The 27,459-nt window shown below is 38.5% G+C and overlaps 2 protein-coding genes across 3 annotated transcripts in view; one reads left to right on the top strand and one right to left on the bottom strand.

Annotated features, from left to right (window-relative positions):
• FBF1_1 (Fas (TNFRSF6) binding factor 1) overlaps nucleotides 1-4,766 on the bottom strand; it is a 40,317-nt gene extending 35,551 nt beyond the window's left edge. Inside the window, exons 1-6 of one of the 2 annotated variants that reach the window (XM_051210158.1) lie at nucleotides 4,677-4,766; nucleotides 4,609-4,639; nucleotides 4,507-4,569; nucleotides 4,350-4,469; nucleotides 4,133-4,317; nucleotides 178-326 (exon numbers count right to left, since the gene is read on the bottom strand). In XM_051210158.1, the coding sequence (XP_051070125.1) occupies nucleotides 178-326; nucleotides 4,133-4,317; nucleotides 4,350-4,469; nucleotides 4,507-4,569; nucleotides 4,609-4,639; nucleotides 4,677-4,730 (602 nt within the window). In that variant the 5' untranslated portion in view covers nucleotides 4,731-4,766. The remainder of the gene's footprint in view (nucleotides 1-177; nucleotides 327-4,132; nucleotides 4,318-4,349; nucleotides 4,470-4,506; nucleotides 4,570-4,608; nucleotides 4,640-4,676) is intronic. The other variant, XM_051210159.1, reaches the window with a different exon arrangement.
• Nucleotides 4,767-15,414: 10,648 nt separating this feature from the next.
• MS3_00002564 (uncharacterized protein) lies at nucleotides 15,415-25,720 on the top strand. Its single transcript, XM_051210157.1, has 5 exons — nucleotides 15,415-15,537; nucleotides 19,936-20,171; nucleotides 22,918-23,089; nucleotides 24,618-24,916; nucleotides 24,941-25,720. Coding segments are annotated over exons 1-4 (693 nt in total). The 5' UTR covers nucleotides 15,415-15,535; the 3' UTR covers nucleotides 24,901-24,916; nucleotides 24,941-25,720.
• The last annotated feature ends 1,739 nt before the right edge of the window (nucleotides 25,721-27,459 follow it).

Below are 27,459 nucleotides of genomic sequence, written 5' to 3'. Positions count from 1 at the left end.
CCTCATATGTTTGAGTCTAAATATGAACGTCAACATAAAGATTCAAGCATATCTTACTGACAAGTTTTAAATGGAAAGAAACATAGATCCTGAATTTCACTGACAGACACAATTCAGATATATTGAGATCAACTGATCTGTTTGAAATATAATCATTCAATGGAATAAGTAGCTAACCTTTTATTATTATTATCATTATCAAGTAGGTTTTTAAATGTGAATTTTCCACATTCTGATGGCGTTGGAGCTGTTTGAGGTCTAATTGAACTAGAGTTGTTATTATTGCATAACGTTTTAGTCGTTTGTATGTCTAAATCGAATTGATCCTATAGTAATTGTAAATAATAGCAAGAAAAAAAAACAGTAAGGCACAAACTCGTTAATAAGTGGGTAAAGTGATTAATCATTTCAAGTTGATCATATTTTTTTTTTGAATATTGAGTAGCAGTAGAATGTAGGTTGTGTAGTTTATTTTATTGAGAAGTCATCAACTATCAATATCTACCATAAAACGGGGATCAAGTACTCATAGATCCTAAAACGCGTAAGCATCATCCATTAAAGTGATAGGTTTTGTTAATGATACGGTTTGTAAGTCCATTCTAATGACTTGTACTTTTCTGTTTTTGTAATGTTTAACTACTTGAAAGTAAGTATATTCAGTTTTTCAGTCCTGAATAGGAGAAAAACATGTACTACGAGTCCTTATATATATATATATATATTTAAACACATAAAGATTGGTACAATAAGGCATCAAATAGATATGCACCACACAAGTCGCTTGATTTGTGTGTGGGCTGTAATACTGTCCGGGTGCCAAGACCGAAGCAGGTGGTTTTTTTAGAGGGCCACATCCCAAACCTTTGACCTAAAGGTCTAATCTGCAAGGCAGTGAAGCAACGTAAGGATGTAGTGTCTGTTATTATGTTAAGCCCATATGCCTTATTCTAGCTTTCGGACAGGCCGATCTACTCATTCTACTCGAGTCACATTCTGACCTTGTTATTTATTCGCTTATCAATCTTGACTGTTTTTATATGAGCGCGTAGGTATGTGTACACTTCTAATCCCGTTACTCATCACATGTCTGTAACTTATTTTTGTGTAACTATAAATATTGATTAACGCTTGATTAAAGGGGAGTTGGCTAACCTGCCATCTCCACTGCACGTCGTTTCGCTTCTCTATATTCTATTCGCTGCATATAGAAAATATATGTATTCAAAAGTCCATTCTCGTTGTTTGACTTATTTAATTCCGTTATTGACTAACGCGATTTAAGTCGATGATTATATACAAGGATAGACGATAACAAACATTAATACGGTCTAATTGGAGTCAGATTAACGGGCCAGTGAAGTGGAGAGCCCTTTCGACAACATCGATCTAAACGACGACAAAATATCAGGCCCCACAAGGAGATTCAGTCTTATGGTAACCAGCGATCAACAACAGGTTTATACGCCATTTGTTTTCTTAGGATCCTGGAGCCCATGTGTAGCAGTGGTTTGAAACCAGGGTTTTCCAACTGCCCTATGTGAATTCTCCATATCCACCAACCCAGGTAAACCACCAGGCATTTACTTTTTGTCCTCTCAATTTCGTAAACAACACCTCTTCCAAGGGAAGGCAGTGAGTATGACTTCTCTGGCGGTAGCTGTATACATATGGCAATGTGAGAGCATTTCGAGAGAGAGAGAGAGAGAGAAAACTGACTCTCCCGACCCTTGGCCGTGGCAGGGCATTTGGTGGCACGAGTTCCACTGTAAGTTCAAAGTATAATCACTATGTAAGTATGGATAATATTGAGTTGTCAGCTCGCAAATAATACGTGTTAAAATTGTTACAAGGCAGGGAAACTTTAAGGACTGTGTTGGTTGGTACCAATTGTTTAAACTGGTGTAATTCATATGGTCAAGTGAGAATCTCCAATGGAAAATGAATTATTTAGTATAGCCCCTCCTTCATGAATAAATATCTATAAAAAGAACAGCTGGTCAAAAAAGCAAGTTTTTGTCTCTATCGAATTAACACATTTATTAAAAAAATAGTTAATATAGAAATAAACACAGCTGAAATTCGCTTTAGACGTAAATAATTTCAGAAAAACACACAGTTATTAATTAACTTGTGAAACTAAGACTTAATTACCGGGCTTATTTTTAACACTCTATATCAGACTTCAACTAAACAATGGGAAAGTATAAATTCCTACAACATTACTTCTACGATATTATGGAGAAAGGCCGAAAGCAGCATTAATATGACCTTTAGATTTCGAGGGTATCTTTTGTTGAATGAACAGAAGTCTGTGTAAATCAAGAGCGTCATTCATAAGAAATAATTAAATCTGTCAAAGTATAGTATTTTAAGAATCGTTGTTAATTCCCTATGTTTGATTATGAGGTTTACAATATTATTATTATAGAAAGACGCACACCAACCTCACTAACATGAGTGCTGACATATTCACACTGAAGGCTTCTTCGTGAATCTTTGCTGTAGCCACAGGCATTTTAGGGAAAATTCATTATCTTCTACAAAATCCTAACTAACAAGTTAACTTAAGAGTTAGGAAGATGAAGTTACAAGACAACGAATCAAGAAAGTAATGCATGAAAATTAATACCCATTTTAGTATACCCGTGGACGTGGACTAAATTCATCAATTTTTATCAACAGATAAGGCCATATGATGGATAAATTTACAATATTCATAGTTGAGTATTGAATATGAACTTTGATAATCATGGGAAGTGGAGTTCAAGACCAACAATGTATCTTAGTCTGGACTCGTTGGTTGGGAGTCCCCGGTTCCTAGCCTTATTCCATGGTTGTTCTCATAGACCGTCTAGTTTGTCTATATTCATCATAAACTTAATGTTAAGATTTGATTCTAAAATTATCGAGAAAGCGTACACACGCCATCATAAGCGACAAAAAATTTCATCGAATTACAAAGTTTGCTATTTAGTTAATTGTGTTTGATAGAGACAAAGTCTTATGTCAACTGGCACGTAACCCAGAGTTGAAACCATAGCTACTTTAGCATTCAATTAGTTGAGTTGGTTTTCAAACTCTGACATGGTATGTTTCTCACTAAAAACCGCAATTTCAATTTGCGGATGATTATTAACAAGTCAATCTAAATGACTGACGAATATAATTTAGTCACATAATTTTAAATGAGATATTCATATATTTTTTCGTTAACAGGAGACTAAGAAAAACTTTCACGGTGTAAAATATTGAGTTTTTTCATATAAGTATGAATTTCTGTACTTACCAGAAAACTAGCTAGTGTAGTGATAAATTTATTAATCGAACAAAACATACGAAAAGTACATTCAATTAGTTAATTTTAAACTGTTTAGATGAGGATGTTTAACCTAGAAATATAGGTATTTTGTGATAGCTTAACATAAAACGACTCAGCTTTTTTTTGTCTGTAGGTTGCAAAACATAGAATTCTAAAGATTACTGTCGAAATCTCATGAAAGAGTGTTTGACTAAGAACCGTAGATAAGGTTGGTTAGCGATATTTTGAGTTGAAATCAGTTAAGCGGATAAACTCGGTGTAGTATTTCTCGTGATGAGAGAACAGCTTGTATGTAAAGGTGAGGATGATTCTATCAAGGTTAAGACAGTTTTGTGCTGTCAAATCTACCATCACAGTTTGACCAACTTTAGAATTTTTATCGAACTTTAATACTATCAATTTGAGAAGTCTTTGTAAATAGTTTTTTTGTTGACTAGACCAATGATGAAACCACGAAGTATGCTAATCCCAAGCAAATAAAGAAGTGCATATTTCAGGAAGGTACAATCTAAGATACATTTGGCATTCTTTCCATATTACTCGTACTATCCCCAACTTCAACGTTGTTTTAAGGTGATAAACATAACATCCTTGTCGGTAAAATTTATGTAAATCAAGTCACCAACTACTGAAATTTGTTTGCGAAATAAGTGATATCAGAGCACTCTGTTGATAATTTGAGAGCTAGTCAGATGAGTACCAGCAAATAATAATGACCCATTTATTTTCATATTTGAGCATAGTACTGTTTCAAAAAAAAACACGTTGTGAATAAATTCTTCGTATTAAGCGAAAAGTTAACAAACTTACAAAACCAGATGAGTCACCAAACTGCCTATCACCAGATACCTCCTGGTGTTCTTTTCCAACGTCGTCCAAAAATCGAACTGTTCTTTTAGGAGTCAATGAATTAGGACGTCGTTTGGATTCATCTACAAATTCAGGATCTAATTTATAAGCAGGTTTTTCTGTCTTTGCAAAAACAGGATCTGAAACTTTAACAGGTCAATGTGGTGATTAAAAATACCATCGAATGGGTCTATAAGGGCATCAAGAATGGTTTTTGAGGATTTTGTTTGGCTTTTAGTCTTTTCGGTGTGTCTTCCGAATTCTAGGCTGGAATTGGGATCACCATTCTGTTTTACAACTAATTAAGCAATTAGACATAGCCCTAAAAATTTTACCTGTCTTTCGAACTTTTAAGTCATCTTTCTGATTAAGTGAATTTAGTAGATCATCGAGATCATCTGAATACGAACTAACAAACTTTATAAATATAGACCTACTGTCTTCATGTACAATTCCATTATAATTGAACTACGTTGATGAATAATCATAATATAAAAAGACCTACTGGAGTATCTTCGTCTTCTATTTCTTTTGCTAGATCACTATAAAACGTTGACATATGTCTTATGGCAACGATGGGATAAACAAAACCATATTGTGCGCTTTAAAAAAGCACCAGCCTTCAGTATTTTACGAAATTTCTATAGAATATAACAAATTTGAGACTTGATTATTATATTTTTAAAAAATGGTTAAAGCAACTAATTTGTGAGCGTAAAAACAGTTTTGTAGGTTTTAGGAATTCTTAATTCACGTGTAGTCACAAAGCATCAAAATTTTAGTAACATTGTCAAGAAGATCGATAAAGTAACAGTTCCAAGTTAGCACACTCCCTACTAAACACAGCTAGAAAATGATATACGATTCGTCACAAAGTGGAGTGATAAAAGAAGTTGAAGAAGTTTCTACTGTAGCGGCAAATAAATCCCTAAAATAAATAGCTTTGTAAGTTTTCGACATTGGATGCTGACCACATTAGTTTTAATGGACTCACCTAGCTGAAGGCGCTCGGTCATGCATCCGCATCAGATCACGAGTAGGAACGCCGTGCTCAACATCTACTGTAATCGCTAGCCAGACTAGATCAGACAATCCTCGATATATTGATAGCTTATCAAATATATCTTCGAACCTCCTCGCTTCTGACTTTTCATTTAACTTGGTGGGTACGATTCATATTAGGTGTTACTGGTGTCACTGTCAAACTCCGAATACCTGTGGCATCGTCACTAATATCAACTGATGTTGCTAATATACCTAAGGCAACGGGAGAGGCTTATTAACTTAGTAAAAGCTGTTGATGTGACATATAAAGAAACAACTGAAATATAAACTACAACTTGTCATCTGCAACATAGTGCAGAGTTTTATAGCTGCGTTGATAATCCTTCGGATGCTTTGATGAGGACATTGTAAGACCAGTGGAATGTCCCTAACCAAACCATCCAGCAGTCATGTCACTGAGTATCGAACAACTTACGAACCTCGAAGGTGTCAAGGACAACCATCTTGCATCAATCGATTGCACTCCATGGACTGACCCACGCTTCAGTGGTCTCATTCTGTTCTTGTATCTACTCTTGCTCCATTAAGCCCTAAATCATCAACACAGATCACCAATGTTGGCGATCTACAGTGATCTCCTTTTAAGTTAGTGTCTTTAAGACTGTCATTTCTGATGTCACCGTTAGTTCCGTTATTATGGATGGTATAGTACTTACCTTCGTGATGTAGAACTTTGAAGGATCCTTCGTATGCAGTTTAGCCGGGTAAACGTGATAGATTGCGGCGTACAAAAATGATTATCAGGTCGTAAGGCGGGTTGGAAGAAAATACCAGTTGACTGCTCTCCAGTGGAAACAGGCTTAACTATACGCATGGAGTTTGTAAGCTGTCTAGTTTAGAAATATAGATCCATATCCAGTGAATGAGATAAGGAACTCTTTGGACGATCCCTACCCGTGGATGTGTCACATAGCAAAGTTTTCTTACCTGTTCTATCTGTTAAATTCAGTTTCAAGTTTGTGAGAGCTAACTCGTGCTGAGGTTCAGTGCCCTCTTTTTTAAGCTCAGTGGGTTCGAGAGAACTGACTCCTTGCAAAATGATCAAGGAAGTTATATGAAAAAAATGTCTGCTACTAAATTGTTTGCGCCAGAAATGTGCTGTAGATCGGATAAAAGCTGAGAAATGTAGTTTAGTCGTCGAATCTCTCGAAGGGGTGCTAGTCTGAAGACATCCTGTTCCTCATGGTCTAAAGATATATCTTTTTCGTGATATACATTTTTGGGGGTTTATAGCGTCTACGATTATAATGGATTTGAATATAAAGAGTGAGATTATTACAAAGGTTTGCAATGTCATTCCGTATGGCATGGTGCTCTTGATTTACAGAATAAACGTCAGCGCTTGATGTTCTAGCGATCTCCCGTATCCGGTTGGCAGACGCAGTCATTTCGTTAATGGTGCTGTTTTGAAATGTGACATGAACCGCTTGCACCTTTTGGCGAACCTTAGACAAGAAGATAGGCCCTCGTCAAAAGTTTGTTAACCTTCCACATATGTAGCAAAATTTTGTTGCTGAGCTGTGTTACAACTTCATGTTTCGGACGAGCTGGTCCAACTTCTGTTGATCGATTTGATCCCTCTGTTTAAAGATACCCTGTTTTTAAGGTATCGCGAGGATGGGAAACCTCACTAGTAAACATTTTTGGTGTAAAGTATTTTCTACAGTCACGCCGTTGTGCCTTTATCACTGCTTGGAATAGCCCACGTGGATTTAGCACGCCGTATTTACGCGTGTCAGCATCTGCGTAGCGGAATCAGGCTTGAATTGTGTGAGTTGAAAAGTCGGGGCATAAGAGTTTCAACTTTCAAAAGTTCAGGTGTCTGTTCCACCATAATGGGCGTGAAATATATAAATGGTACGAAAAAAACAGGAATAAGAAAGTAACATGATGAGTAAGAGTTAAAAATGACATGTAATGTTACAACAAAGAATATTTTCAACTTTTCATTTGTTGAACCGGACGACACAGAGCTCATAACCAAAGGCGCCACAGATATTCAGGATTTGACAACGCTTTTGTCTGTAACGCCTTTATAATCGAACGAAACCAATCCAGCCAAGTCAGAAGTCAGATATGTAGGAGTTTGAAGACATAATTCGAAAGTTGTTGATATACCGAGAAGCGTTTGATCTAAGATGGCTGGTAGGGGTACGGAGTGTGTAGCACGGCCTACCACCTCGTAATCTGATGGGAATGCTTGACCGAGTGCTTTCAGCTATGATGAGTACTGCAAAACTAATGAAGTCAGTATCGTTGTCGAAGACTCAGAGAACTTTTTATATTGGCATTTATCTTCCCCTATAAGCTATTCTCTAAGGTATAAATACATATATACCTATTTATTAAACGGCCGGTTTCTCGTACCTTAATATTCTGACTAAAAGCTTCCATTTTGTAATGTATGTTACAGACATGTTGTATTTGAAGTGCTTATATTTGCTCCACTTCATATAAGGAATCAGAATAATTTATGATGGTCGTTGTGTGGCTTATTATACACTACGGGAAGCTGGGGAAGCGAGAGGTAGGCGTGTGAATCAAATAAAAATTTCATAATGCAATATTAAAAATTAAGTATCTTCACCAAGCAAGGAAGTGAATGCCTATTTTATCTGACATATTTCGGTCTTAATAAGGGGTTGTCGAGTAACTCATAATCACCTAGCTTCGTATGTTAAATCAACCTCTTCTTAAAATCACTGATTATTTTGGAAATATTATTGAAACCAATGTGTATGACTGCATATGTGATAAAACCCAGGATGGATTTATTACAACTTTATGTATGAATAAGTATCGTCCATTCATGTGTCGATCACTCAACCGGAATAAGTGAGGCCCTACAAACTCATGAGTATCCCTTGCGCTTACCTGATGATCTTTTTGATACCTGTGGTTTATAATCAACAGTAAGTATTCAATTTGTAGTGTGACGTCGAGTCGCCGTTGACTATGATCACCACTACAGTAAGACTGTTACAGGAGAACTGTAGACATTTGGCTGATTATAACCTTTTTATTGTATATTGATAATATTACTGTTTTTGGATGCATTTGTTTTACGTAACGTTTGAACTTGTTTGTTTATATCATTGTTTTCGATCATTCCGGTTTCTCTTTGTTATTAGTTTGATATTTGGGATTTTTTGTTCCGGGAACCTACAAAATTGAAGAACGACATTTGGGCTGACTATTTTTAAATTGCGAATAAACTTTGGTACCTAATTTGGAGTTTGGTTCGTAATCTACAAATTGATCGACATGCCGTACTTCGATAACGGGAACGAGCAAACACTTAGACGTGACAAAGACTAGGTGCCAGTTAATCGATACGTTCCCCCTGTAGCGGTAAATAAATCCCCAAAATAAATAGCTCTGTAAGTTTTCGACATTGGATGCTGACCGTATGTTTTAGTGGACTCATCTAGCTGAAGGCGCTAGGTCAGGCATCCGCACCAGATCACGTGTAGTAACGCCGTGCTCAACATCAACCGCAATCGCTAGCCAGATTAGATCAGAGAATTCCGATATATTGGTCATCGCCAAATATACTCTTCCGATCTCCTCGACTCTGTCTTTTGATTTCTCTGGGTGGGAACGAAATATATTAGGTGTTACTGGTAGAAGCGTTGTCAAACACTGAATACCTGTGACATCATCATTGGTGAGACCGACGTGATCTGGTACACCTAATTGCAACTGTGAGTCTGTTCCCTTTTGGGATTTCTATATATCATTGCCTTATTTTTTATTTTTTTTTAAACATTGTGATTTTTTTCGTATTTTTTCTTGGATATATATTTTTTTTCCCCTCGTTCATTATCGTACTTCATACTGTAGGATCCAAACCACGTTTGGACTGCTGGACAGCTGCCTGGATAAGTTGGATACGCGCCCTCGTCCGTTTGAAACCAAAACAAGGTAATTGGGTAAGATAGCGGTTCTATAATTTATCATAAATTTAAGTATACATTATTACCTAAACAAATATAACCACACAGCTATCCAACCAATAATTGTTTAATTGATCAAATCTAAACTACAATAAATAAGAAAGTTGATAAAGAATGCAAGAAAATTACCAATCACCACAAATAAATGTTATTCTATCCTGTCTAGATAGATCACGTACAGATTCGTTCAAAAGGTAATAATTGGTCGCTCTATAACACAGAGTGTTTTCAATTCTGGAAGAGTGCTTCAATCCACAATCAAAATGCACAATTCCAGTCAACACAGGTCAAGCAATCAAAAGCAGGGATAAACCAAAATGGCTGCCGCTCAGACTTAGTATAAAGTAAAACATAAGTGCAGTTCGGGAAGAAACATGGGGAATTAGTGAAGGTGTGGTAAAAACAAAAACTATAATAAAATACAAATATTAACAATTCAAATGTAGTCCAAAAGTTAACAATGTACAACTAAGAAGATCAATAGGAACAAAGTACAAGTATATACATGGAGGGATTTTCACCAACACATAAAACCTTCCAAATGGATCTTACAATACTTCATCATGACTGAACAGATACCTAAAGTACTCAAGCTTAAGACTTTGTCCCCACCTTCGTTTCAACTGATGCCTTTCTGGCCCGACAACATCGAAGCCTGGTTTTGCTACGCAGAAGCCGACTTCTCCGAGCACGGCGTGATCGACACACGTGCACAATTCCTCGCAGTAGTGAAGGCACCACCGCGTTTCCGATCCTTACGAAATCTTAAAACGCTCGATTCTCAAACGAGGAGACCTGACCGATCGACAAAGGTTAGATCAACTCTTCAATAACATCGACCTGCAACGCGGTTCTGCGACAGACATGTTGCAACGGATGAGAGAGGTTATAGGCCCAAGAACTTTCGAAGAAGGTCTATTCAAACAACTCTTCTTGTCAAAACTTCCCCAACTGGTGCAAGCAGTTCTGGTCTCGTTCCAGAACAACGCCCTAGACGAGCTAGCTGCATCTGCCGACCGCATTCTAGAAATTACGAAACCTACTACCGAGGTATTTTCAGTCAAAGAAAAGCCTCACACGACTCAGAATGATATATGTCACACACTCACGCGTTACCTTAGTCTTCGTACCGACCGTAAGAGATCGCGCACACCACGCAGAAGCATTTCACGTAAGCGATCTGTCTCTAGACCACGAGAGACAGATAACCCCGATTGGTGCTGGTATCATAACCAGTATGGAAAGGTTTCCAGAAATTGCAGAAAACCCTGCAATTTTCCCAACACGAAACCGACTGATTCGAAAAGCAATTCGGGAAACTTCCAAGGCGGCACGCGTTAACGGCAACCGTAGCCGGCGAACAAAGCTGTCTGTCATTCGTCACAGATGTGACAACGAGAGTTCGCTACCTCGTCGATACTGGCGCAGAAGTTAGCGTTCTCCCAGCAAATCCTAACGACCGACTACACGAATCGACCCTAAACTTACAGGCGGCAAACAGAAAACCGATCGCTACGTATGGCAAAAGGTACGTTTACCTTAACGTGGGTTTACGCAAACCCATCCACTGGATCTTCGTTGTTGCTGATGTTTCTATGCCAATCATTGGTATGGATCTTCTACAACACCATAATCTGATCATCGACACGCGCAAACAGAGGCTAGTAGACGGAAACACTAATTTATCCGTTTGCGTAACTTCTTTTACTGGTTGCAAATTATCCCCAGTCACAGTTAAACATATGATAGACCCACTCTATCAGCCACTTCTCGATAAGTACCCTGGGATACAACAAACTCAACCGAAACTACCGTGTGTAACCAGCAATGTTACACATCACATCACGACTACAGGACCACCTGTATTTTCTAAAGCACGACGACTAGCTCCCGAAAAGCTAAGGTTAGCGAAAAACGAATTCGACCATATGATAGACTTAGGAATCATACGACCGTCAAGTAGCCCATATGCATCTCCGTTGCACATGGTCCCTAAAAAGGACAGCAACGATTGGCGTCCAACTGGTGACTATCGGCGATTGAACTCGAAAACCATTCCCGATCGTTACCCGTTGCGTCACATTCACGATTTGACAGCTACCTTGAAAGGTACAACTGTCTTTTCGAAAATCGACTTGGTTAAAGCGTATAACCAAATCCCTATGGCTACTGACGACATACCGAAAACAGCTATCATAACTCCCTTCGGACTCTATAAATTTTTGCGAATGCCCTTCGGTCTAAGGAATGCTGCTCAAACATTCCAAAGATTCATAGTCGACGTTTTTCGAGGTCTCAACTTCGTACACGCATATGTTGATGACTGTCTAATCGCAAGTCCGGACAGAGAAACACATCTCAAGCATCTGGATCTTGTTTTCGAACGATTACAAAAACATGGCATAACTGTAAACGTTCAGAAATGCCAATTCGGAACCGACTCATTAGACTTTCTGGGACACACTATCGATGCTCAAGGTATCCGACCCCTTAGAACCAAAGTGGCGGCCATTCTGGATTACCCAGAACCGACCACCGTCAAGCAATTACGCACGTTTAACGGCCTCGTAAGTTTCTATAGACGTTTCATACCGAAATGCGCACTACTTATTAAACCTCTTACCGACCAACTTCGTGGAAATGCGAAATCCATCAATTTGGACGACACCGCACGAAAAGCATTCTCCACAGTTAAGGAACTGATCGCTAAAGCAACAATGCTCGCACATCAGGACACCGAAGCACCCATTAGTATCGCAGTAGACGCATCCGACTCGGCAATCGGAGGAGTCTTACAACAATGGGTTAACAACTCCTGGCAACCCTTGGGATTTTTCTCTAGAAGGTTGCTAGACACCGAATCGAGGTACAGCACACTCGGTAGGGAACTCTTAGCTATGTATTGTGCTGTACGACATTTTCAACACTATATCGAAGGCCGTGAATTCACTCTTTTCACGGACCATAAACCGCTCACTTTCTCGTTAAGCTCTCTTTCAGACAAGTACTCTCCCCGTGAGTCTCGACAACTGGACTACATTTCGCAGTTTACTTCAGACATTCAACACATCTCTGGAGCAAACAATGTAGTCGCAGACTCCTTATCTCGCATAACTTCCTTGAACAGTTTCCAAGGAATCGACCTTCTTAAACTCGCCGAGCTTCAAAAAGAAGACACTGATCTTCAGCACGAGTTATCGTCCACAACACTTAAACTACGCATCAAACAGATGGGAACAGGTAAGGAAACCTTACTGTGTGAGACATCTACAGGTAGGGATCGCCCAATCATGCCGAAGCGTAATCGACGCAACGTCTTCAATACGTTGCACGAACCTTCTCATCCAGGTGTTCGTGCAACCATCAAGCTTATAGCAGAACGGTTTTGCTGGCCTGGCATGAATAAAGACGTGAGGGAGTGGGCACGCTCCTGTGTAAGCTGCCAAAAATCTAAGGTTATCAGACACAATAAATGTCCCCTAGGCTCGTTCAAAACTCCCGATGCTCGTTTCGACCATGTTCATCTGGATTTGGTAGGACCTTTACCAGATTCAAATGGATACTCTTACCTCTTAACCTGCGTAGACCGTTTCACTCGATGGCCAGAAGTAGTACCTATCAAGGACATCACTGCTGAAACAGTGGCCCGCACCTTCGTCGAACGATGGGTAGCAAACTTCGGTTGCCCTTCAACCATCACCACAGACCGCGGACGTCAGTTTGAATCTGAACTTTTCCGTCGTCTGACCACACTGTTAGGGACCACTCGCTTCCGAACGATAGCCTACCACCCACAAGCAAACGGGTTGGTAGAACGTTTTCACCGACAACTAAAAGCTTCACTATCAGCTGCAAACGTTTCACAGTGGACCGATGCTCTTCCACTCGTCTTACTAGGTATCCGCAATGCAGTGAAAGCTGGCATTGGATACACTGAGGCTCAACTCGTTTATGGAACGACACTTCGACTTCCAGGAGAATTCGTGGATCCTTCATCCTCTTCAATGTACATGGATCTAACCTCCTACACGAACAGGCTTACAAACGCAATGCGTCCAGTTAAACCTGCTTCCACTCGACCTCAATCAACTGATGTTTTCGTTCAACCTGACTTACGATATAGTACACACGTTTTCGTTCGTCGAGACTCACATCGACGACCATTCGAATCAGCATACGAAGGACCCTTCAAAGTTCTTCAACGTGAATCTAAGTACTATATAATCGATAAGAACGGAACAAACGATAGCATCAGCATCGATCGCTTAAAAGCAGCGTATTTAGAAGGAAATCCTATTCACGTCGATTTTCCTTCGGTACAATCGCACAACACGACTCCTACACTCATAATTCCTCAACCGACAACCAACACTAGCGATGATACTTCGAATGTATCTGAAAATATACCTAAAACGACGCGTTCTGGAAGAAGAGTAAGATTTCCAGAACATTTAAACGACTACTGCACGTAAGGCACTACTCGACATTTTATATTATCTCGATCTTTCTTTTTGCGATATATAATTTTTTTAAAAAAAGACAATTTTATTATGCCTATATATTTATATTTTTATTTAAAAAAAACAAAACAAAACATAAAAAACATTTTTTTAACGCTATTACGTGTGCTTGAGTATATTTTCCATTTTTTCGCCGACATTGTGTTTTTACGCACATACGAGTGTATTTCGACATGCACTTACACTTTCTTTTTTCTTTTCCAGGACGACTGGAAAAGAACGATGCAGTTTACGAGGAGTCGAAATTTTCGTTGTAACTCTTTCTTTTTTTACTATGTTGTACCTCGGTCCCATATAGTAAGGAAAGACGACCAGACGCTGCTACACTTAGTAAGCTATCAGAAGAGTGTTTACCAACGACAAACTCGTTGGGTTTAAACTTCTGGCTGGCCACGTCTTAGGGTCGTCACTGCCCCACTAGAGGGGGAGTGATCTATAGCGGTAAATAAATCCCCAAAATAAATAGCTCTGTAAGTTTTCGACATTGGATGCTGACCGTATGTTTTAGTGGACTCATCTAGCTGAAGGCGCTAGGTCAGGCATCCGCACCAGATCACGTGTAGTAACGCCGTGCTCAACATCAACCGCAATCGCTAGCCAGATTAGATCAGAGAATTCCGATATATTGGTCATCGCCAAATATACTCTTCCGATCTCCTCGACTCTGTCTTTTGATTTCTCTGGGTGGGAACGAAATATATTAGGTGTTACTGGTAGAAGCGTTGTCAAACACTGAATACCTGTGACCTCATCACCCCGTAAGCCAAATATCAGAAAACAGTTGATGGCTGTGGTCGAGATGTATTTGTTGGCAATCTCGTGGTATCGAAATAATACCGAGATCGTGCCAAAGGAGTACAAGTGGAATTACTGAGCAAACGTAAGTTCGTGCAAGGCCACAATTAACGGAAGAATGAATGTGCTTTGGTACAGTTAAGCTAACAAGTACGGAAGAACAATCAGTGGTACAAGTGATTATAATAATAATTGTTTCCATTACGTTAACCGCGTTCTCTTGATAAAAGTAGGTCACTACAAGTTAAACATCTAGTGATCAGTCTTCCTACTCAAGAATATTTTCAGTACGATATAGTGATTTTGTTACTGTTCAGCATAACTATAATGGCAACAGAAGTCCTGTCTTCATTAAAGTAAATTTGACTGAAATAACAATGTATATAATATAAGATTGTGAAATCTTTCTAAACGATTAATGAATGAGTATGATCGAACTTCTTTGAAACATACAATCACTAGACCAAGTCTTGGGTAAATCCAGAACAATTGAACCGATATATCTGAGAGCCACGAGTCTGGCTAGATACCGTATCTCAAGACGGGTGTGCAGGTGCTTGAATAAGATGTCGGAACTGTTTTTTTTCATTATTTCGAAAGAATTAATGTTTACGTAGTTGAATTTTGCCGCTGTTTAACTTTGATGTATACAGTGTGCCCCGATGCCTTGGATGTCTCCTGAAAAATTCCTAAGATCCATATGTCGCTCTTGTTTTAAGTGTGTTACCTACGATTTATTTCATCCCTCGAGGTCGACAATGTAAATACAGTTTGTAGTAATGGTAGTGCACTTATCTTAAGTAGTCTACCACGATCACTTTTTCTATTGTTAAGTGACATTCTATCCCTTTAAATTCTATAAAAGCTAGTCAATAACCATATTTTTACGTTATTACTCCCTTCATTTCATTTTTTCATGTCAATCAAATTCCAAGTTATTGAGAATTGAAAAAGCTTTACGCGGATGTGTTGTTCGTGTGCGGCACATGCTAGAGATCAAGTGGTGAGAAAGACGATCAACCTGTCACATGTGAGTTCATTTCTTTCTTAAGTCCTAGAAAGCAAGGACTGTATTGAAAACGTATTATATATGGTGTCGGCGCGAAATTAGTACCGATTTTCTAGGAAAATCCTGTCTTATCATAAATGATGGAATACTCAGTCTCTCTATTTTGGGAAGAGTTCTGCACGTTTCAGGTAAATTTTGGACAAGCCGCAATTGAAAGCCTATGGTAAATAGCGCAAATGCTCCAGAAGCTCTCCAGCTCTAGGGAGAATCTCCAAAGTTTTGGGGAAATTTGCAAAATGTTTGATGAAATTTAGGGTTTTTCACAATAATTCCCCAGAATCTTATAACACTGGGGTTTTGCCCCAAACTTTGGAGAAAACTACCAAATTCCTTACAACTTTGAGGTGAACCACAGAGTATGGTGGTTGAGCCTGAACAAAGATCTGTCATCATGATTTCTGAGTAAATTTCGAAGTGAATTTGTCAATGTGTGACGAAGTATCACCGCAGGTTCATAGTCCACTCTTGCCGAACATAAACTCTTCCGGGCTCATATGTTCAGTTGGTCATCATGTGCTTATCCCGAATTAAATATCTGTATGCATCTTTACTTTTTACCTACTTACTACCTTCAGGAGGTTGTTTAGCGAGACTCTAATTTAGGGACGAACTCTGAACGAATCTTAAATGACCTCTAAAAATATCCCTTTCGCGTTGATCGGTCATAAATTCCAAATACCTGTCAAGTATATTTACGGAAATGCTACTTACCCATTCTTCCTTGATACTACGTCCTCTATTGTATTTTCGCTTTCTTACTACCGTTTCATCTATCTCCACAATGCATCCTACTCCTCCGAATGATTGGCGTCACGTGTCATTTTACTTGCACATATGTCACGGCAGTACTCATACCACTGGACTGCTGAAGTTTCAGTAACATCTGCAAACGCCGCAGCCAGTGTCACTGGTGTCTTGATTACCCAATTTGCTACTATTATCATGATCTGCCTTAGTGTTAGTCGCGATCGAGCGAAGAAAGTCCCCGTTCGAGCATACTTTTTCCTCCAACATGAAGAACAACGAAACAATCTCACCACGGTGGTCTGCAAACTTTGCTGCAGTCATTTGATAGCCGCAGTCGCAAGTACAAGAACTTATTAATAGTCTCATCTGTTGTAGCCTCTTAATAATCACCTCTTCTCTAAAATCCGCTGTAAACCGATCGTATGTTAGCATCACGTGTTGAACTTGGCTCCATGACCTTGAATCTGCTCAAACACTGGTTGGTTCGTCCCTAAATTAGAGTCGCCGGTTGTTTAGTGTCGTAAAGAAAGTGAAGTTTTCCTCGAAGCCAACTTTCCAACGCGTGACTTTCTATGTTGTCTGATGTTCTAATTCCTAAAAGTCTTCAGATTATCATAACTTGCGGTTTTTATCAGTATTCAGTTTACATATTTAGAACCGTTATTGTTCATTCACGTATAACTTATGAAGTATGTTTTTGATTCAGTTTATCGAGGTTTTTAATAGAGCTGAAAATCAACTTATTTATTGGAAGTAAATTCTCAGCAAACTAGTATTTATAAGTTATTAGTTCGATTTTATTGTGTATGGGAATCAATGTAGATGCAACCTCTAATATATGGTAAATCCGTATCAATTGCCTTAGGTAGTTATAATAGTTCTAGATGCATTAAAACCGATTTAACTAGTTTTTCATGTCCTATCAGTTGACCATCTATTTATTTACTTATTTAAACACATAAACATTAGTACAAGGAGACATCAAATACATGTGCGCCACATAAATCACTCGATATATGTGAGGGCTGGGATACTGCCCTGGTGCCCAAAACAGGTGGTTTTCTTAGAGGGCCCCACATCACAAAACTTTGACCTAATGATCTAATCTACAAGGCGTTGGAGCGACGTTAGGAGATGCAGTCCCGTGGTAGCCAGTGACCAACAATTGGTTCATACATTTTTTTTGTTCCTTTAGGATTCTGGAGTCCATATGTATTCTTAATAAGGTAAAGTAGCCAATGAAGTTAAACCTTCCACCCTCATATTAGTAGGATAAAAAACAGTTTGACACTTTAGTTGTATTTTCTAAATGGTTCCCCGTTTTTTAAGGTGAGATGGGCTCGAACCGAGCAGCTAGCATCTTCCAACAGAGCTTGGATTCATAGTCAACGATCTCATGAACTGATGTCACGCCTTGGTTTAGTCTCACCTAGACTTACTATTAGACCAGCCAACGCTACTTGTCGAGATAGGGGCTGGTAGAATATATGTCCTGACCACCTCAATCAATAAAGATACATAACTTTAACCGATTCAAGGTATTCGGTTGGTACGCTGTCCCTAACTTGAGGATTATTCACTCAGTCGCTTCGTGATGCTAGAGGAGTGCTTTAAAGATACGTGTAATCAATAACTTGCAGCTTATACAAGTCCTCTACTTTCATGGAGTAACGCAGAGAGGATCGCTGCTCAGTTGACTCGCTCTTTAGTCAGAAAACGGGAATCTCACCTTCCCTGCTAGATACCGAAGGGCAATAGAACTGTAAATCCATGACGCCAACTCACCGGGACTGATATAACTTCCTTGCATTTGACTATAAGGTGACAATCTAGTCCCATTCAGTCTTCCATCTATACACCATCGTCATTCAGTCAGTCATAACCTAGAACTTGGTACGTATGTATATCACTTCAATCTACCATACCCCATTAGCACAAAGATTAAATTGTTAAACCAAATCTCAGAATAGTAGAGGTAATACTGGTATGGGTAGCGATTGAAAGGATTAGGAATCGAAGATACAATTCAAGAAAATGTAAGTTAGTGCAATAAAAACAAAATAGTTGTAAGGGATTCAGAAGCTTAATACTTGGAGGAAGACGAAAAATAAATTCACATGCGTCCTGACAAACGATTTTGAGCCATAGCATCCAAAGTTTAACCATTGGTTACGATAATCACGTGAACTCCAGCAAGGTAGTTTACACTTGTTAACATAGCTCAGTCCAGTTACCAATGTCTTCATGAACTGATGTCATGTCTTGGTTTGGTCGCCCCCTAGCTTTCTCTCTGACTACTTCTACATCAGCCCCCAAATGCCCTGATATGGCCGAGAGTGGGGTGGGCCCGCCCTCCCTCGAAGTGCTCTCACACGTCCACGCGTATACAGCCTCTGCCAGGGAAGTCCTACTCAGTGTTCTCGTGCAGAGGGTGTAGTTTACGAAATTGAGAGGACGAAAAGCGAATGTCCGGCGCTTTAACCGGATCCCAAACCAATGGTGCACACGGGTTCCAGTATCCTGAAGGAACAAATGGCGTATAAACCTGCTGTTGACCACTAGTTACCATGAGACTGCATCTCCTTACGTTGATTCACTGTCCTATGGGTTGAACCTTTAGGTCAAAGGCTCGGGGTGTGGCCCCCTAATAAAACCACCTGCTTTGATCTGGGCACCCGGACAGTATCACAGCCCATACACAAATAAAGTGTGGCAAATATATATTTGGTGCCCTCTTGTACCAATATTTATGTGTTCAAATAAATAAATAATAAATAAAAACTCGTCAAGGTGGGCTGTGAGAGGGCATGCGTAACACATCCCAACCACCTCAGTTGATGAGAATTTACCACCCTGTAAATCTATTTACCATCGTTACTTGGTAGTCCAATAATACACAAACAATGTTTCGAAGACACCCATGATCGAATACCAGTAACCTTCGAATATCCTCTATTCTTAATAGCCATGTTTCACATCTATAAAGTAGAATGGAGTGAACTGCTGCGCAGTAAACTTCCTTTGATTGGCATACAAATATCTCACCTACACCACAAATGACTCAAATTGGTAAAAGCCAATCCATCCTTCTAAATCCGTGCAGAAATTTCGTCAGACACCAGACCACTAGGACTGATGAGACTTAAGGTGGTTGAAGTAGTCGACACGCTCAACTACTTCACCTATCAATAATTTAGGCACTGACCCAGACCAATCCTAAATGAACATTTCGCAGTTGAGGGGAGAAAACTGCATCCCAAACATGCCTGCATTATTGCTTAAGTTGGTCAGAAGACTGCGTTTTGTCAGCGTCTTCAAACGGAATTATACTACCGTAAAGTGTAGCGACCTGGATCTTTATATCCTTTGTTCTGTCGTACGATGTTATGTTTTTATTGCATTAGTACAGACACCTAACAATAATCACTGAGACCTGATTCCCGTTTAAAGTTCTAAAATGCAACCTGCTTAAGGAAGTCATACTTTGAAACAAAAAGTGGCCCACTCTTCTATGATTTTCTATTAAATGCTTTTCTTGATGGAAATCGTCATTAAAATTTTGGGTTACTTAAATTTTATGGCGATATACTCTAACTTGTTTTTTGTTCATAGGTCCGTTATCCTAGATGATTTTTACACACGAGGTAGCTGTGACTCCAATTTTATCAAAGATATCAATTCAAAAATGAGAGTTCCTGATAGAATATCATTAGATCCAAGTAGTTTACCGCAGGCGAATTTATCGCTCGATTCTTCTGAGAATGACAATATGAAAGTGCCAGAAAGGATAGTCATGTCTGGTGCACAGAATCAATCATCTCCACTTATGGCATTCAACCGACGTGGAGGTAGGTATCAAATATGCTTGCTACATTTTCTTTTCTACCGTATATATATATATATAATCCATTCCAAAGCACAATGTATTATTCTTTACTGTTAATAAAGGGATCGAAAGGTTAGTTAGTAAGAATTTTCATCTCTCCACTGTTCCATTCAAGCAGTGAGGTTAGACAGGGTTGCCCGATTTCACCATTCCTCTTCAACTTTGCCATCGATGACATTCTGGAAACAGCTCTGATGAATGTAAGTAATGGTGGTGTGGATCTGTTGCCTGGAGAAAGACTTCTCGACCTTGAGTATGCGGACGATATTGTCTTACTGTGCGATAATCCCTAAGCCATGCAATCCTCACTTAATCAGTTGGCAATCAATGTCCGTAGGTATGGCATGTGCTTTGCACCTTCGAAGTGCAAAGTACTTCTACAAGACTGGCAGGATTCTAATGCTGTATCCACCCTGGATGGTGAGCAGATAGAAGTAGTCGAGAAGTTCGTGTATCTAGGTAGCTGCATAAGTGCTGGTGGGGGTGTGAGTGATGAGATCAATGCACGTATAGTGAAAGCCAAAGCAGCTTATGCCAATCTGATCCATCTTTGGCACCTTCGTGATGTTAGTCTGGCTGTAAAAGGTCGGATCTACAACGCGCCGGAGAGAGCAGTTTTGCTCTATGCTTGTGAAACCTGGCCTCTCCGAGTTGAGGACGTTAGACGACTCTCTGTGTTCGATCATCGCTGTCTCCGAAGGATTGCTGACATACAGTGGCAACAACATGTCAGTAATGCAGAGGTTCGGCATCGTGTGTCCGGGCACAGAGATGATAATCCAATAGGTGTCACCATCTTGAAATACCGACTTCAGTGGTTTGGACATGTTCTACGAATGTCGTCCCGGAGAATTCTACGCGCTCTTGGCCATACCAGGGCATTTGGGGGCCAAAACATACATAAATTTCCTGAAAGTTATTTTCTCCGAAGAGTCAGGTAAACTATCATCTAAACTATTCTGTTTGACGAATTCTAAACTATTGATATGAGATATAGGATAAAAAGTCAAAATTAGATTTATTTACTCATTATGATTCTTGCCCTACATTATTTCCATTTTCTAATTCAATGTAATGATTACTCAATCTTGTTATCGTTTCTGTTTAACATACAATATTTTTGTATTAACAATTAACATGAACTATACTCAGCAAGTGATTTTTTATATCCCCCCGCACTAAGTATTTTTCATATATTTGTGATTTTATTCTGATTATTAATCAAAAATGAATGTATGAATCAATATATAAACGAGTCTATTTTCCATTAGACTTGTTGTCGTGGTGATTGTTCGTGCTTCTCGACGTGCAATTGCTAACCGGTGTAGTGGATGGTTGGAAGAAAGTTAGGGGCGACCAAATCAAAACGTGGTATCAGTGCTTGAAGTCACTAACTTCTAGTTTGATCCATGTTGGTAGATGCAGACTACTTGGTTGGGGTCCGCGTGACTATCGTAACCAATGGTTAGAGACTTTGGGTGACATGGCGTCGGTGTATACACTCTCTGTTTTCCCTTAAACTAAGAGATTAAAATCACTTCATATCTTTCTTTCTTCCTGTACTATATCCTTATATGCAATCTTTCTTTTATATATTACCACCTCTGAATTAACTACTTTTATGAATCCGGTGTTCATCTTGTTGTGCTAATGCGATATGGCAACTTGGACCGATGCATATATGTGCCTGGTCCTATGTTGTAGCTGATTGACTGTTCGTGCTTCTGGCTGTTAGTGGAATGAATATATTTCCCTCTTCCGAACTTGGACTTCTCTGTCTCTAGTTAACTGGGCTGGGAGGCATCGAAATAACTAGCTTATCTGTCATTGTGTTATAAAGTCTTCGTTTGTTCTCATAATACTCTTCTAAACGTCTTGAATAATAATTCAAGAGTGTTTGTGTTGTGTCCCTCTCTCCAAATTTTGTTTTAAAATTTCCTTAAGGGGATTTCTAGTTTCATTATAGAAATCGAATTAGTCGAAAATGTAGACCACTTTACTAATTTTGAAAATCACATAAGACTGGACGTCCTAACAGCTGACATAAATACAAAAAAGCGTTTGGTTTTCTGCATTGCGTTGTGTAAGTAAGATGTCCACTTTCTAATCACAGGGTGGGTATACTACGTCTCAGTCCTCTCCGTGTTACTGTACGGCTATGAAACAGCCTATTAAACTATAAAATACATTAGTTTTGAACATTTGATCATAGGTGATACCATAGACAATGTATGGGGGTCAAGCTTAGGGTTTTTAGTAGAAACGGTGAGTTGACTAACTAGGCCATAGATGTCCATTGACTTAGATGGTTTGAATGTGTGTTATGATAGCCCAGCAGTCACCTACCTTGGTATGCGATACTACCTAGTTTAGAATCAGTTTAGAATAAGACTTTAAGGATCCAAATCAAGACATCACGGCATCCATACATGAAGTTACCGACTGCTGAGGAGCCGTAGGTTTTGTAACTGAATCATACCCAGTAGTCATCTGGGATTGGGGGACATCGTTGAATGCCTATTTGTTTATTTAAATAATAATAATGATAATAATAATATGGACCTATAACAATATCTACTCTATGGCAACTTGTGTGAATCATTTTTTTGTTTTGGTGTAACCAACATTGCCACCATCGATAAATCCATATGCTTCACTATATGACTTATTATTTTTGACTTTTTAAATTTGCTTTTTTTTTCTTACAGATGATCTTATCGATAATTTAGATCCTGTTCCACTTCAACATGCTTTAGATCCATTGCCTACTTCTTTAGTGTTAAATGAAGTTCATTATCCAGATCTAGAACGATTAACTATTGAGAAGAGAGAAATAGAAACAGCCATCTCAACTCCACTATTATTAACAAACGAATCTCAGTAAGAATAATTAGTTATTTTTGTATGTTTTTTTTTGATAATTCGTTTCAAAAAGAAACAATAACTATTCAGATACTCTTGTCTTCAGTCAGTCAGTAACAATGTAGAACTTCGTACGTACGTATATCAGTTCGAATTGCCATACCACATTAGCACAGAGATACAGTTGTCGATTCATATCCCGTAGTGGTAGAGGTAGTAAGAGTATAAGCAGTAATCGGAAGGATTTGGGTTTGGAGATGTTATTTAAAGAGTATAATCCAGTGAAATAAATTTGGGAAGAGAAAAAAAAGAGACAAGGAAGATTCACGAGATTAGAATTTGGGAAAACACAAATAGTGTATGCACCTGCACCATTGCAAACGATTTTGAGCCATATCATTCAGGGTCTCTAACCATCGATTGCTATCATCTTGCGGTCCCCAACCAGGTAGTCTACACCTACCAACATGACTCAGTTCACTTGTCAGTGACTTCATGGATTTGTGCCATGTTTTGGTATGGTCGCCACTAGTTTTCTTCCAACCTACTCCTATACCACTGAACATCGCAAGTCGGGGCAGTCGGTGGTTGGGAATACGTAACACGTGTCCCAGCCATCTCAACTGATGAAGCTTCATTACTCTTGTCTTAGTTCTTAAAATAATTTCCTTCCCCATAGTTTACATATTTAGAGTTGTAACTTGGTGATTAAAATATTTGACTTCTCCGTAACTGGTCTGAGCTATACTACACCTTGTGTTTATTCAGTTTTGCAATAGTGGAATTATCCTTTCATATACGAGAAATTGAGACTCAAATTCAACTACATAACAAATATGTGGTTTCTAAATGATTTACATCAATTTACGGCTAATTTGTAACATTGAGTGATAGCTCTTCAATGTTGAGGCTGCATACGTTTTATTTATTTATTTATTTAAACACATAAACGTTGGTACAAGGAGTCACCAAACAGATATGCGCCACATAAATCGTCCGATTTATGTGAGGGTTGAGATACTGCCCGCGTGCCCAAAACCGAAGCAGATGGTTTTACTAGTGGGTCACACCCCGAGCCTTTGACGTGAATGTCTAAAGTACAAGGCAGCGGAGCAACGTGAGGTGATGTTGTCCCATGGTAGCTGGTGACCAATGATTGGTTCATACGTCATTTGTTTCCTTAGGATCCTGGAGCCCATATTCACCATTGATTTGGAATCAGGGTTTTCGAACTCTCATATATAGATCTTTCATATCCACCAACTCGTTTAAAGCATCAGACCTTCTTTTTTGTTCCCAATTTCGTAAACAACACTCGTGCCATGAGAAGGCAATGAGTAGGACTTCTATGTCAGTGGTTGTATGCACATGGCCACTTGAGAACATTTCGAAAGGGAGAGGTGACTCTCTTCACTCTCAGCCATACCAGGGCATTTGGGGGGCATACGTTTTAATGCGATATATATATTTTATTTGTTGCTTTGTATATGGTAATGTGATAAGTACTATTTGTATTTTATTTCATTTTCAAAACCAAAAAATAAAGGAATCATATCCCAACAGAACAACAGCCTTCTCCACTTCCTTTATCGAATATCTCAAATGTTATAAATCATTCATCTACATCGATATCATCATCATCATCACCAACGAATCAAACAAATAATACTCAATCTATTGTTGTAGATACACGACGTCTTAGATTATTAGAGATTCGTATGAATGAAATAGAACTTGAATTATCTAGACGTCAATTCATGGATAAATTACTTTATATCACCTTTGGAGGTTATTTTGTTTTAAAATGTTTACGCTTATTATTCTCTTAGACTGTCCTTATTCTTCCTCTTCTTCTTGTTCTTGTTCTTCTTCTTCTTCTTCTTGTTTGTCATTAGATGTAGTCAAGGCCTATTCTGTTGTGGGTTTTGTTTTTTCTCTCTTTGTTTTTCTTCTACTGTTATTACTACTTTCATCAATGACTCAATTCAGTAGTATTAGTAGGTTTTGATAAATAATGAATGTAAAATTGTACAGTTCATTTAATGACAATGATGTATCATTATGTAACAAGCATTCAGATGATTGATATTGATTATTAATTTTTTTTTGGTTTCTAAACAACATTTTGTATGGCAACTAAAAATGTAACTGAATTAAATCATCCTCATTTCAATTGTATACTACTTAATCCTATGAAAATATGATCATAATTCTTTGTATTGAGATGTATCTTCAGTTTATGATAGCTATGAGTTGTATTTGATTTCGCTTAGTGTTTCTATGCTCCACCCCCCCCCCAAAAAAAAACGGATGAAGGAGGAGGAGGAGGAGGAGAGTTGGACATAGATCTGTTAACCCAACCTTGTAATAAAGAACCTCACTAAAAAAGAACACTAATAAGTTGTATTTATATTTGAGTTAATAGGGTTGTTCAAGATATTCTGTAATACAACTAACTGATTTCATTGTCTTATCTTATCTGAAGAGAATCAAAGCAGCAGCAGTGAGTGACTTAGTAAAATGTAATATGTCCTCCTATAACAGTTGAACGGAAGAAGGTGTCTTTCTTTTTTAAATTATATGGTTTAGATTGAATGTCAGTTTTTTGTCGACACTAAATTCTTCATAGTGAAATTTACGGGAATGCGACTTCATATCATACTCCAATATAGTAGTCATTTGAAATGAACAAAATTCAAAACAGATGCGATATTTATTCATTGGTTTCCAGATGCTTTGAAAAAGGTTAGATGTAACGTATGTACATTCAAACCTCCACCGCACAATTTCGTGGATTTATTGTGGACCGCGGGGTGGCTACTCTAATTTCTACCGACTGATCAACTTCAGATATCCCAGTACGACCCCAATACTGTTCCCCAATCTCCAATATATCAGAACATGAACCGTAGATGAAAATTGTTTATGAGGCCAGAAGAATGAGAATAAGAATAATACTTTACAGACAAATGCATATTTATACAGTTAGGACTACCGTGAATATTGACCAACAGGAAAATGACACGAAATAAATATTGACCAGTAGGGAACCGACACGTGAAATAAATATTGACCAATAGGGAAATGACACCATTTCACGTTCAAGGATAGCATTAGACTTAACAGGATATTTTTCTGAATATTCCAACAGGATTGTTTGAGGTTAGACATCAACACCATCGGATGCCGGCTCAATGATCCAGTAGGTTAAGCGTTCGCGCGCGAGAATGAAGGCCTTGGGTTCGAATCCCGCGAGCGGGATCGTGGATACACACTGCTGAAGGACGAAACGGCCATCCAGTGTTTCAGGTTTTCAATGGTGGTCTAACGTTAATCGGTTCATGATCTCAATCAAAAAAAATAAAAATATTAACAATAATATATCACGAGAATAGGTTTTTATTGGATCTTCACTTGAGCTACTTATGAGTAGGAATGAGACTTCTCAGAAAATATCTACTTAGTAAACTTTGTTGTTTGAAGATTAGATTGTAGATATGTCAAGGGTTTTCATCTTTGAATAAGTTAAGAACGAGAAATCAAAGGTTTGATAACAAGGAGATTATTATTTCAGAAGTAATTTCTACTATTTGGAAGGAAATTTCAAGAACGATTTGATTTGAAAAGTAATTCCTGAAGTGAGAAGCCATAACCAAAGACGTTGAACTGTTCCACGAATAAGTTAGTTACACATTAATGGCATATAAAGATGGTTGTGGAATATTACGAATTGGTTGAAACTAGAGATGTAAACCACCGGATATTGACTCAGTGAGCTGAATGTTAAGAATGCTTTGTGAGACCTGATGGTTCTTGAGTTTGATTCCAGATGGAGTCATGTATACACACTTCCGAGTCCATATACTAGGATAAGATATCTGTCCATTAGTTCCTGTTTTTCATTGGTTGTCTAATTGGAGTTGGTTCGTGATTGGATTTACGTTATTTCAGCATATGGATCGTACATTTTCATTGATTGAAGTTAGAATAAATGTGGTCGATTAGGATTTCTATTCACTGGTTTTAGAGGTATTATATTGTTTGTGAAATGTAAACCTCATTGCTTCAAAGAGATATGGTGTCGTGGTTGCACACACTATTGGAAATACAGAAACAATTGAATTAGCTACCAATCACTTCGTGATTTTCAAGTTGATATCAGTCCATAGTATAGAATTCTTATAATAATTCACAATAATAAAAACTTATCATTTCTATACATAGCTTAATACATGTTCATATAAAAACTGCTTATTCTGTTGGGGGCACAAACTGATACATCATAGGACCAGGCACATATATGCATCGATCCAAGTTGCTATACATCACCACATTAGCACAACAAGATGAACACCGGATTCATAGAACCAGTTACTTCAATGGTGGTA

Source organism: Schistosoma haematobium, chromosome ZW, assembly GCF_000699445.3.
Source record: "Schistosoma haematobium chromosome ZW, whole genome shotgun sequence".
Taxonomy (NCBI): domain Eukaryota; kingdom Metazoa; phylum Platyhelminthes; class Trematoda; order Strigeidida; family Schistosomatidae; genus Schistosoma; species Schistosoma haematobium.
Note: the sequence above shows the minus strand (reverse complement) of the source record. Positions and strands in the feature narration are given on the sequence as shown.

Coding starts and splice junctions, on each gene's coding strand:
- MS3_00002564 (XM_051210157.1), top strand. Junction 20,172..22,917: donor GGCATTCAACCGACGTGGAG/GTAGGTATCAAA, acceptor TTTTTCTTACAG/ATGATCTTATCGATAATTTA. Junction 23,090..24,617: donor TTATTAACAAACGAATCTCA/GTAAGAATAATT, acceptor CAAAAAATAAAG/GAATCATATCCCAACAGAAC.